This window comes from Procambarus clarkii, chromosome 63, assembly GCF_040958095.1.
Source record: "Procambarus clarkii isolate CNS0578487 chromosome 63, FALCON_Pclarkii_2.0, whole genome shotgun sequence".
NCBI classification, from domain to species: Eukaryota; Metazoa; Arthropoda; class Malacostraca; order Decapoda; family Cambaridae; genus Procambarus; species Procambarus clarkii.
This window is the reverse complement of record NC_091212.1, coordinates 16,322,136-16,335,383: the sequence shown is the minus strand read 5'-3', so window position 1 is coordinate 16,335,383 and position 13,248 is coordinate 16,322,136. Positions and strand designations below refer to the sequence as shown.

General features: G+C 52.1%; 1 protein-coding gene across 5 annotated transcripts in view; it reads right to left on the bottom strand.

Moving 5' to 3' along the window:
- LanA (laminin subunit alpha) overlaps positions 1-13,248 on the bottom strand; it is a 550,694-nt gene that overhangs the window by 22,259 nt on the left and 515,187 nt on the right. For all 5 annotated transcript variants that reach the window (XM_069308774.1, XM_069308775.1, XM_069308777.1 and 2 more), the window contains one exon: positions 6,430-6,649. In XM_069308774.1, coding sequence (XP_069164875.1) covers positions 6,430-6,649 — 220 coding nt within the window. The remainder of the gene's footprint in view (positions 1-6,429; positions 6,650-13,248) is intronic.

The window sequence follows — 13,248 nt, the reverse complement described above, 5'->3', positions numbered from 1 at the left end:
CCCAAAGACGGCAGCAAGAGCCGCGAACTTACAGACGTCATGGGCATGGGGATATACCGTAGGCTGGCTGGATTTGACAACCCTGTGGACGACCACAGGGAGCCGGTCGGCCGAGCGGACAGCACAGTGGACTTGTGATCCTGTGGACCCGGGTTTGATCCCGGGCGCCTGCGAGAAACAATGGGCAGAGTTTCTTTCATCCTCATGCCCCTGTTACCTAGCAGTAAAATAGGTACCTGGGTGTTAGTCAGCTGTCACGGGCTGCTTCCTGGGGGTAGAGGCCTGGTCGAGGACCGGGCCGTGGGGACACTAAAGCCCTGAAATCATCTCAAGATTACCTCAAGATAACCTGACCTGGGAGACCCGAACCGGCGAACAGAGAAGAAGGGAAACTGGATCAACCCAAAGCGCGTCTCCGGACACAGAAGCCATGGCGCGCAAATAATGGTGAAGCGCCGCAACTGGACACAAAGCATGATGCACCCCCGGCCGTACTAACTAAGCATCAACCACCTGCGGACCCCTCTGGAACGCAGCAGTCTCATTCTTCCCCAGAAAAGAGGGAGACGGCTGCAAGCGAACAAAACAATCTCCACGACCGAAAAAGCAGAAACCCCTGTGCCGGAGGAGAGCATGAAGCTCCCCAACTCGACCCCCCAAAGGCTAATGCCAACAAGAAAAGAGCCTTGGAGAAACAATCCCGGACTGAAGGGGCCACAACAAAACGAGAAGATGAAAGGTTATCTTGAGATGATTTCGGGGCTTTTAGTGTCCCCGCAGCCCAGTCCTCGACTAGGCCTCCACCCCCAAGAAGCAGCCCGTAACAGCTGACTAACACCCAGGTACCTATTTTACTGCTAGGTAACAGGGGCATAGGGTGAAAGAAACTCTGCCCACTGTTTCTCGCCGGTGCCTGGGATCGAACCCAGGACCACAGGATCACAAGTCCAGCGTGCTGTCCACTCGGCCGAGCCAGTCAGCTGAGGCGGAGCTGTGGGAAAACACTCGGGCTCGGACACCGAGCCGGTCGGCCGAGGCGGAGCTGTGGGAAAACCCTCGGACTCGGACACCGAGCAAGCAGCGCCTGAAACCAAGGCTGGGCTGGCCACCAAGGGGCCAGAAGGACAACTCGCCCCTGGTAAGTCTCCAAGCGAATCAGGACCTAGAGCAACAGCCGAACCGGGAAAAAGAGGTACAGGAACCTCCACCTCGACCAGTCCAGCCGAATGGCATCGACCCCGACGGCCTCACAATTGGGGAAGGGCACCGCATACACGGTAAGGCGCCTCAACCACGCCAACGCGAAGAGGTCCACCTCGGCGCGCCCGAACCTCTGGCAAAGCCAATGGAAGAAAGCGCCGTTGAGGGAAATGAAGCGAGACAGGCTGTCGACCAACACATTGGACACTCCCTGCACGTGAACCGCCAGGAGAGCCAAACCCAGAGAACTCAGCAGACGAGTCACCCGAATCAACCAACCCCAAAGAGACAAGAACCGCATCGAACCCCTGCGGTTCAGGCAATGAATCACTGGAAAGCAGTCCAAATGGAGCAGAATAGTTTCATCCACGGGCGACCCGAATCCTCCGAAGAGCAAACCAGACCGCTGCGAACTCCCGCACTGTGCTGTGAGCTCGACGGCAGGATGGACCCCAACACCCTTGGTGGGCCTGGTGAGCACTGGTCACAAAACCCCAGCCGAGAGATGATGCATCCATGTACACATCGAACAAGGGCTCGGGTAGGCACCAAGGCACTGAATCCCAAAAAACCCGAAGAGGAAGCCGGAGACAAAGCAGCTGATGCAAGGTCCCCAGGGGTCGAACCCAGCGATCGTGAGAGAGGCGGAAGGGGTGACCCCAAAGGAACCAGAACAGCCGATGAAGTCAAACCCGACCCTGCGGGTAGACTATCTACCATTGCAAAGTTCAGGCTCCCACACAGCCCCTCGAGCAACTGCTGGGTGACCTGAGGGCCCACCAGAAACAGACGAAGGCAAGACTGCAGCTGCAGGAGGGACTCTGGAGGGATAGACAAGGAAGCAGTCTGAGAGTCCCAAACGAGACCCAGCCAAGTCCGAACCTGAGAGGGAACTAGACGGGACTTCATCCAATTCACCAAGAAGCCGAACCCGGCGAGCTGGGAAAGAACCAATCCCTGGCTAGCAAGTAAGCCGACCGGCTGGGAGCCCAAACCAGCCAGTTGTCGAAGTAGGCCAATACCCGAACACCTAAGAGACACAAACGGGCCACCACGACCCACGTAAGGTGCATGAACATGCGAAGTGGCAGGTTCAACCCGAATGGGAGACAACGAAAGCCATAACTTAGATGCTCCACAACAAAACCGAGCCAGTCCCGGAACCTCGGATGAATGGGGACATGCCAATAAGCGTCCCGGAGGTCCAGGGACACCATCCAAGCATCCGGTTCCAAGAAGAGCTGAATCTGAGACAGCGTAGTCATCCAAAAGAAGGGGCAGTGAACCTAGGAGTTCAGACGGGACAAGTCCAGAATGAACCGCAGGTCGGTGCAGTCCCGTTTCGGGACCGGAAACAGACGGGAAACCCATCTGAGGGGACGACGTCATTTTGACGACGCTCAAGCGAACCCACTCCAAGATGACCTGACAGAGCGCAGGGGAAGAAACCTGCCCAGCCAGCCCTGACCCCCCCAAAGGGGGGGGGGGCCACCCAACGCCACTGCAGGCCAACAGACATGACCCGAAACGCCCATGAATCGTGGGACCAGGCGTGGGCGAACAGCGCAAGCCTCCTCCCCATCGCCCCGTCAATGGGGCAAACTGCGAAAGGGCCGGCACCCCTTACGACACCCTGAACCCAGCACAGAGCAAACACCGCACCGACCAGACGAGGGCGGGTCCAAAGCAGGAGCCGAACCCAAACCTGACACCAGTGGCCTACCATGATGAGAGGAAAGGAACCCCGAGCCTTGGCTCGACCCTTCCGGAAAGACCCACCACATGACCTCCGGAAAACCAACAAGTCCGACATTGGACGACAAGCCAACGACGCAGCCTGGATAAACTGCGCCACGGCCGACACCTCAAACAGAAGAGGGCAAAAAGGTGACGAAAACCTAAGAGCCAGAGCCCAAGCAGATTCCATGGAGGAATCCAGCACCGCCTGCCGACATGCGAGATGGCAAGAATAAAACAGGGAAGCTGCATCCCGCAAAATCGGTGTGAAAAGCTTCAACAAGGCAGCCGACGAACGCGCCACCGAGGACAAGGCGCCGGACCCTGGGACGGACCCAAGCACCCTCACGTCCTCCACTAGCCAATCCGAGGACAGCTCCAGGAGGGCAAAGAATCGGAAGGCTGAAGCCAAAAGGCCCCGGCCGAGCAAGTCCTCTGCCACAAGTGCCGCCGAAAGGGAGGGAACCTGCACATGGAGCTGAACAGTGAACACTCATTCAGGTACTCAAGATCGCCTCCCAGGAAAACCTGAATCACTGAGGAAGCTTCCCGCCACTCCAGCGTGCAGGAACGACAGAAGGAATGCCAGGAATCAAGAACAAACAAGGGGCAGTCTGCTAGCCAGGAAGCCTGCCTGCACCCTGCCTGCACCCCGGGAAAACATGGATCCGAACCCGGGGAGGGGCCGACACCAAATCCAACTCATATGCAGAGGGGGTAAAAGAAAACCCCACTCCTTGTAACAACAAGCCCCGCTCAGAGGGAAGAAAAACCCAGGCGAGGTCCAGCGGGACCCAAGGCCCCCCAAGTCAGCCCCTCCCCAGCCTCGAGGTCCTTCATAGCAGGACCAGGGACCGAGTCCTCTCCCCAAGCACCAACCCCACAAGACAAGGACAGAGCAGCCATAGAAGCCAGAAGAAAGGGCGCCCACTGGACAGACCCAGAAGCTGCGGCCGAGACACAAGACTTGAATGCCTCCGCCCCCCCCCCCTCCCCCCGATAGGGGCATCCGCAAAGCTGCCCGAGTCTCGAGATCAAGTAACCCCTGCTCCGACTCCGAAACCCTCAGACGTTTCAGGGCTGGAAGCAGAGGGGGGGGGGGGGGAGGCCAGAACGAACAACAGGAGGGGAAGGACGAGGAGGTGCGGAGTGAACCAGGATCGAAGCAGGGCAGCCCTGGGGCATCCGGGTGAGCAACCAACCGAGCGCGTTGCAACAGACGAAACCTAGTTTGCAACACACGTGCCGCCTGTTCCCGAATAGAATCATCAGAGGATTGGGTAAATTGAGTCACAAGCAAGTAGCAACACTCACAGGACTCAGGGTCAAAAGTATCACCGACCCAACAGGCAGCAAGGCGGAGGCAAAAACAATGAGGGTCACCCCGAGACAAGGGGACCGAGCAACCCTCAAACTCGCACACAGCGAGCGGGGACTCCAGGGACACATCCATCGGACCCATGCGCCCCCTAGGGAATTCCCAGGGCCCTGATTATCTACTTTAAGAGGACTTGCGCTCAGGTAGTCACAGGCAGGGTGCAGCTAACTGGCGCCCAAAACTACCGAGCAAACCTCTATAGCTGAACCCCAGGGATGTGTACACTCACGGGGACTTAGCAGGGGGCACCACCGAGGAGAACCATGGAAGGGCAAACACCAGTGAAATAATAGGGCCCCCACAAGGCAAAAAGAAAAAGAAAAACAAAACACTGCAAGAGGACAACGAACCCCAAGGAACAGAGCTGGCAGCTATGTCGGGAATACAAAACTACACAGCACCCTGCGCCCCGACCAGTGCAAACTGCCTCTTACTCGCAGGTAACAAGGGAAAACAGAACACCCAAGAGCCCAACAGGCAGCCGAAAAACCGCATGGTAGAATGAACCAGCAGAGGCAGGTCCCGAGGAGCCTGTGGAAGGTGGCCCCAAGCCCCAAGGGCAGTACTTACAGGGCACCTAGGGAAGGCAGCCCTAGGCACATGCAACCCAAGTACTGAAGATAACTCCTGGCTCTCGTATCCACAGAAAACAAACACCACACATGAAGCACAGTACTGTAGCGACACTGGAGCCAGAGCACACGACCTTCGCCTATAGCATCAGCCTCAAGAACTGAGGTGTGGGTAGCTGGCGTGAAGCTTCTGCGCAGCTCCCCCCTCCCCTTCTCCCTCTCAGGGAGGGGGGGAGCTGCGCAGAAAGCGGCGCGGCGACGTGTGACGTCATACTAGTTTGCTCGTTTTCTATTGCGGAGTTCTATCCACTAGTTCAGCTTTTGGTAGCAATTTTAACCAGAATACGGGTTTGTTTTGGGGCGCTTACATTTCTGGGTGCCTGATCTGGTCAATGGCAGACATAGAATGCTTCCAACCACACAGGGATTTCTATAGGCCATTGCTCCCCTTGCCTCTCTGAGGGGGGGCCCGGTTCTGGCCGTGGTCCCCGGTACGCCTAAAAATTCCATACACATGACTGATGCCAAAGTCTGACATTAGCATATCAGCCTGGGATGCTCCAGCTGGGATGCTATCAGCTGGGATAGCTCCGGGGAGCTGACGGAGCTTCCCCCAGAAGAGTTTCTAAAACTATTGGCATTCTTTCTAAGATCAGATATTATGCTCCTCGCCCTGCCCTGGTGATACTCTATTACTCTCTTATCTATCCTTATCTCAACTATGGTATTTGTGCTTGGGGTTCTACTACCCAAAATCATTTACGTTCTCTAATTACCCAACACAAAGCTTCTATTAGAACAATATCTAACTCTGGCCCCAGACATCACTCGGTACCCTTACTCAAATCTCTGAATATGTTAGATATTAAGTCACTGCACATCCTCTCATGTGTACTCTATATATATTTAAAACTCTGAATTGTAATGTTAATCCTGACCTTAAAAGCTTCTTAAAATGTTGTAACAGAACCCATGGGCACAACACCAGAAACAAATACCTATTTGATATTCCAAGAGTACGACATAATCAAACTAGAAATGCTCTACAAATCAAGGGACCCAGAATGTGGAATGACCTTCCCAGTCATGTCAAAGGCTGTACTTCTCTCTCAACCAGTTTAAGATGAAAACTAAGTACAGTACTACCTAATTAACTCCATGTAACCTACCTTATCCCTAAATGTCAACCCATGTCTTACTATTTTTAAACAATGCTGTTTGTTGACCAACTTGTATATTGGCTATTTTCTACCATGTTCTGCCCCTTTTTTATCTTATATTTTTTTTCTTTCAACACAATTTATACTTTAAGCTCAATTACTATTAAGTTTTAGTCTAAGTGTTTTTTCCCCACCTCACCTTGCCCAAAACGCTATGCGTACTAGTGGCTTTAGGTATTGTATGTACTAGCTCTTTCTATAAATCCAACATTATGTTTGTAACTAATCATCTATGTATGTACTTTTGCCTGAATAAACATTTGATTTGATTTGATTTGATAAAAAATATGATATAATAAAAAACTTTAATGTTGTAACTTACGCAGTATAACATTAGCACGAGGTCCATCTCCAAAGAAGATTCCAGGTTCTACATTTGCAGAACAGCGTACAAGGTGGAAAGCCTCATGTGCACCACCTACACGCTGGTTATTCATGCGGAAGTTTCTCAAACATCCATTAAAGGAGAGCTCGGTGCCTTCGGTATTTTGTCGAATGAGTTCTACAACATCAGCACCAATACCACCATAATAATAAGGTTCCTGTAGAAAAAATATAGTTTTGAGAAATAATGAAAAGCTAATTATTGGGGGCATATTGTTCAACTGCTTCCTCAGAAAAAAGCCTCCAGTGTCTTAAGACATTAGATAGTGAAGTTAGCCAGTGGGGACATAATACCACGACACTGCAAAGAATTATCAAGCTCCCTCCTGCAGGGTCATGTTGTGCTGAAAGAGTCACCAGATAATTAATTAAGCCTAAAATTCACCATCAGAGATCAGCTGTCCATAATCAAAAACTAGCATTGAATGTAATTCAATGGCTCTTTTTGGTAAAGCCCTGGTGGCTTCCTGAAGGTATTACACTGAGATAGCTCCCCACTACTGGGTCATATCAGTTGCATGAGTCCAATATGACCAATGAGAGACCAGAACTTGTCCCAATCACAGAGGTGCAGAGAGCAGGGGATTATTAACCCTTAAATTGTGCATCGCATCATATAATGCTTTGACTGACCTGCAGTTAATTGCGCGTCGCATCATGTGATGCTTTGGAGGTTTGGACGCAAGATTTAAACGGCCCACGGATACACGGGGTTCACCACACCTTCATCAGGGCTCTTGTAAACAGACGCCATTTTTTTTTAAATCATGGACCAAATTCCCAGGTGCTAGGGGCCTCAGTATTGAGTGAGCTACCAAGCCTGATGCAAGCAGCATGAGCTCACAGCACTGCTGTTCAGCTTGTGACCACAGCATCGCCTAAAAATGCCATAATATACATGTTCTTGCTATTATTTAGCAATGATATTATTACAGAAGACCCCTGACTGTGATAAAACTGACCAGGGTTCTGATAATAGCAGGATTGTGGTGATATTTAGGGATGTGCTGCATGGAGGTAGGAGTAATGCTGTGGGAGGGAGGGTAGTGACGTTGTCTTCTGACTGTGTGTGGCTACCTTTTATTGACTGAACTCACCATACCAGCTTAGTGATTCGCTATAGTGAACACAAATGTAGATACTTATATATAACGTGTGTATAGAGGGGTATAAACAGCAAGAGGAGTAGGTTGGGAGCTGCCATTTTGGTGAGGGCGGTGGCGTCGTCTGCACGACTTATGTTGTTTACCGGTGAACACGATAGTCTTTGGGCACCATACCAGTTTACTTGTACAAGTATGGTGAATAAAACAGGTAGATATTTATATATAATGTGTGTATATAGCATAATAACACCACAAACAGTATTGTTGGAGGAGAAATATTAGTGCGTCTGGCCTTGAGGGCGGCAGCCAGCCGATTGTGTGAGGTCCTACGTCTTTGTGCCTTTATTAACCATACAAGCTTAGATGTACAGTTATGGTGAACAAAACATGTAAATACTTATATATAACGTCTGTATATAAAAGCAAAAACATTATGGTGGGTGGAGAATGGTGGCAAGTCAGGTGAAGTGAGGGAGGGAGGGAGTGGCAGCCAGTGGCGGGTTGCCACTGGCTGCCACTGCCACTCAGTATACCAACTTAGTGGTTCGTTATGGTGAACACGAATATAGATACTTATATATAGCATCTGTATATAGTGAATAAAAGCAAAAACAGTATTCTGGGAGGAGAATGTGGGTGAGTCAGAAGACCCAGACCCAGAAGCCTCGGTAGGAGGAACAGGCTCGAAAACCTCCGTCCCCAATCTGAACGGGACAGCCTCCGAAACCGCCCGAGTCTCACCCCCAACTAAACCCCGCCCTGACCCCGAAACCCACAAATGGTCCGGAGCCAGGAACAAGGAGGGAAAGGGGTGAACAGCACCTAACCAAAATGGGGCAGCCCTGGGGCATCCAAGTGGGAAACCAACCTAACATGTTGTAGCAACCTAACCTAGCTTGCAACACGGATGCCGCCTGTACTCTGAACAGTAATAACATCAGGAGAGTACTGGAGAACAAGCAGAGAATATCTCTCGCAAGACTTCGGGTCAAGGTGTCAGGGACCCAACAGGCAACATGATGGAGGTAAAAGTGGCGACTGTCACCCGGAGACAAGGGCACAGCAACCAACGAACCCGTACAAGACAGGTTGGAACCCCGAAGACACATTCAATGGTCCACTGTGCCCAGACAGGTTTTTCCAGGGCCCGTAGGGTAACAACCACAGGAAGTTTGGGCAAGGTGTTGCTAACCGGTTAAAACTCAAAACTAACAACGGGGTAGAGGACAACACTGAAAACCTCTGCGACGTGTACAACCACGGGGGCATAGCAGAGGGCCACCAAACATTACCAGTGGAACTATAGCCACAATAGGCAGACCCCCACCAGGCAAATGAAAATAAAAAAAGAAAAACCCTGCAAAAGTACACCATCCCCAGAGGCAACAGGAACCAGTTGCCGCTTAGGTGGCAGGTCGCGCAACACCTTGACGCCCTAACCACCACAATACAAGACTCTACCCAGGGCCAAACAAGGAGCCCCAAGCCCCAGCTGGCCCCAAGGGCGAGGCAAATGCTGAGCAGCAAGAACCTCTACGGGAATGGTTCCCGAACGCCCCAGGGAAGATAACCCTGTCACGCAGGAGCAGTACTCACAGGGCGCTTAGGGAAGGAAGCCCTAAGCACATGCAGCCCCAGTACTGATGAGGAACACCTAGCCACTGAACAACACAACACACGGCAGTGAACGCCACGAAAGGCAAACACTGCCTAGGAAACTGAGGCCAGAGAAGCGTCTATCCTGGTTGACATTAGCTTCCGAACTGATGCTAGGCAGCCGGCGTGGTGAGGTCCGGGGCTCCCCCTTTCCCCTATCGAGGCGGGGAGGGCTGCATGGACGATCGGCAAGGCACTAAAGTGTGATGTTTGCTTGTTTGCTTGTTTCCTTGGGATTGTACGGAGATTATAGGGAGATTGTAGGATTGTAGGGAGTTTCTACCTCTCTGTTCGGTTTTATGTTTTAGTTTTTTACCATGTGGGGTTTGTTTTGTAATGCCTACCTTTCTGGGTGCCTAACCCCGGTCAATGGCAGATAAGGAAAACCCCAACCACAAGGGGGTTTTCCAGGGCCTTTGCTCCCTGAAACTTCTTTGAAGGGCCCTGGTTCTGGCGCTGGTCCCTGGTAGGTCTGAACTCCTTAGCTAATGTCCCGGTCTAATATAACATACATTAGCCTGATAAGCTCCAGGGAGCCGTAGGGGCTCCCCACAGAAATCTAGATCGTGACTTGCTAACCAAACACGTGTGTTGTTAACCAAACACGTGGCCTGCTAACTAAACACCAGGCTTTCTAACTAAACACCAGGTTTGCTAACTAAACACCAGGCTTGCTAACTAAACACATGGCCTAAGTAAACATCAGGCTTGCTAACTAATCACGTGGCCTAAGTAAACATCAGGCTTGCTAACTAAACATGTGGCCTAACAAAACACATGGTCTGCTAACCAGTTATATATGTGTATATAGTGTAATAACAGCAAAACAATATGTTTTATGTTCAAAAAATAAACATTTAACTCATGCTAGTGACATGAATACATATTTACCCGATTTATCTGAGGGCCACTAAACCTAGTGACCTCAACGAGGAAAGGAATTATCAAAGGTCCCCCCCCCCCCCCCATTTGCCTTGATGATCTTTTCCAGGTATATTTTAAAACTCAACACAGTTTTGGTATTTACTACTTCGTCGGGTAGGGAAGCTGGTTCTTTTTTGCCCTCGCTTGGTCCCACGGTCCCTCTGTCGGGTCATCTCGGAGTGGCTTCACTTGGGCATGGTCAAAATGACCTCATCTCTGAAGTGGGTTTCATGCTTGTTTCCAGTTCTGATACAGGACTGCGCTGATCTCTGATACATTCTGGACTTGTATTATCTGAACCAGTTGATTCCTTGCCCCTCTTTTAGGATGTCCACGTTGTCCCCCAGGTTCTTGAGCTAGGCACTTGGATGATTTCCCCTGGACCTCAGAGATGGTATTGGCACGTCCTGATACATCAGAGGTTCTGGGATTGGTCTTCCATTCGACCTGAATCTGGCACCTCGCATTTTCTTGCATTTAACTCAGATCATGATGGCAGACACCTATCTGCGTCTGCTAGGTCTTCAGGTGTTGGCCTACCTCGACGACTGGTTGGTGTGGGCTCCCAACCAGTCTGCTTGTCTGCTAGCCAGGGATCTGGTTTTTTTCCCAGCTTTACCAGGTTCGGGTTCCTGGTAAGTTGGCGGAAGTCCCAATTGGTTCCGTACCAGGTTCATATATGGCTAAGCCTATATGTGGAATTCTCAGACTGTATCCATTTCTCTCTCCCCTGCAGCTCTGCTCCGGTTGCAGTTCCCTCTTCAGCTGTTTGTGAAGGAAAAGGGTCACTCAGTGGTTGCTTGAGCAGCTATGCAGGAGCCTGAACTTTGCCCTGTTGGTTTATCCACTGGGCAGGGTTTGGGTTCTAAGGCTGTTCTGGTATCCTCGGGGCGGCCTCTTTCACCGCTCTCGCAACCGATGGGTTCGTTCCCTTATGTCCTTGCGTCAGTTGTTGCGTCACCCACTTTCTCTTCGGGTTTTTCGGGGTTTGGTGCCATGGCACCTTCATCTTTCCTCGCTCAACGTATTCACAGACTCTTCGTCTCTCAGTTGGGGCTTTGTGACCAATGGTCACCAATCTGGCCAGGGACAGGGCTGTCCTTACGTTGGGCTCACAGCATGGTGTGGGGGTTTGCGATGGTGTGACAGATTCGGCTTCCTCAGGGCTTGGTGATCAGGCTCCATTTGAATTGCTCCCCCCCTCCTCCCCGTGGTTCATTGTCTCAACCATAGGGGTGTTTTCAATCCTTGGCTCTTTGGGGTTGGGGCTGGAGACCAGCCCCAATTCTCTTTGGGGCTGGCCCCAATTCTCTTTGGGGCTGGCCCCAATTCTCTTTGGGGCTGGTCTCTTCAGGTACCTCTTCTGCTGAGTTCTCAGGGTATAGCTCTCCACGCCATTCACATTCAGGGAGTGTCCAACATCCTGGCAGACAGCCTGTTGCGCTTCATTCACCTTTCCACGTAGTGGATGGTCGACTCTGCCTCCTTCCTTTGGCTTTGTTATATGTATGGGCACCTGTAGGTAGACCTCTTCACGTCGGCGTGGTCTCAGCATCTCCCATTGTACGTGGTGCCATTCCCCGACTGTGAAGCCCTCACAGCAGATGTGTTTTGGAAGGACTGATCACAGTGAGGGTTCCAGTACCTGATAATGATAATGATAACATCTTTCCCCTCATGCATTTGATGTGAGGAAGCATGCTGTTCTTGCTGCTATCTTCGGTAATATGTCTTGGGTCGACATTCAGTTGCAGGGGTTTTGGAGGTCGAACAGGGTCCTGGCCACCAGGTATCTCGTGAACGTCCCGGGGCCCTCTCTGGCCTTGTGTTGCATTGAGAAGACTGTCTGTATGTGAGACTGTGTTGCATTGGGAACTGTGAGTGGGTAGGTGAGTAGCAGGGCAGTTCAGAGACAGTGGGTGGGAAGCATAGCAGTCAGGAGACAGTGGGTGAGTAGGTGAGTAGCAGAGCAGTCAGGAGACAGTGGGTGAGCAGGTGAGTAGCAGAGCAGTCAGGAGACAGTTGGTGGGCAGGTGAGTAGCAGGGTGGTCAGGAGACAGTGGATGGGGAAGATGAGTAGCAGGGTGGTCAGGAGACAGTGGGTGGACAGGTGAGTAGCAGGGTGGTCAAGAGACAGTGGGTGGGCAGGTGAGTAGCAGGGTGGTCAGGAGACAGTTGGTGGGCAGGTGAGTAACAGGGCAGTCAGGAGACAGTTGGTGGGCAGGTGAGTAGCAGGGTGGTCAGGAGACAGTGGATGGGGAAGATGAGTAGCAGGGTGGTCAGGAGACAGTGGGTGGACAGGTGAGCAGCAGGGTGGTCAAGAGACAGTGGGTGGGCAGGTGAGTAGCAGGGTGGTCAGGAGACAGTGGGTGGGCAGGTGAGTAGCAGGGTGGTCAGGAGACAGTGGGTGGGGAAGATGAGTAGCAGGGTGGTCAGGAGACAGTGGGTGGACAGGTGAGTAGCAGGGTGGTCAGGAGACAGTGGGTGGGCAGGTGAGTAGCAGGGTGGTCAGGAGACAGTGGGTGGACAGGAGACAGTGGATGGGGAAGATGAGTAGCAGGGTGGTCAGGAGACAGTGGGTGGACAGGTGAGTAGCAGGGTGGTCAGGAGACAGTGGATGGGGAAGATGAGTAGCAGGGTGGTCAGGAGACAGTGGGTGGACAGGTGAGTAGCAGGGTGGTCAGAAGGCAGTGGGTGGGCAGGTGAGCAGCAGGGTGGTCAGGAGACAGTGGGTGGGCAGGTGAGTAACAGGGCAGTCAGGAGACAGTTGGTGAGTAACAAGGTGGTCAGGAGACAGTAGGTGGGCAGGTGAGTAACAGGGTGGCCAAGAGACAGTTGGTGGATAGGTGAGTAGCAGAACGGGTAACAGAGTGAGTGAATTTAGCAGTGGGCAGGCTGGTGGTGGTGTGAGCTGGGTTGCTGCAGTGGGCGAGCTTCTGACTAGGAATAACAGAGGAGCTGGTCACCCTCGGTCCCTCCCCAAGTCCCCCCATCCCCCAAACCGGACCCCTCCCTGCTAAGGGCTACTTCTTGGGGTGTGTGTGTGTGTGCGTGTGAAAAAAAATTGATTG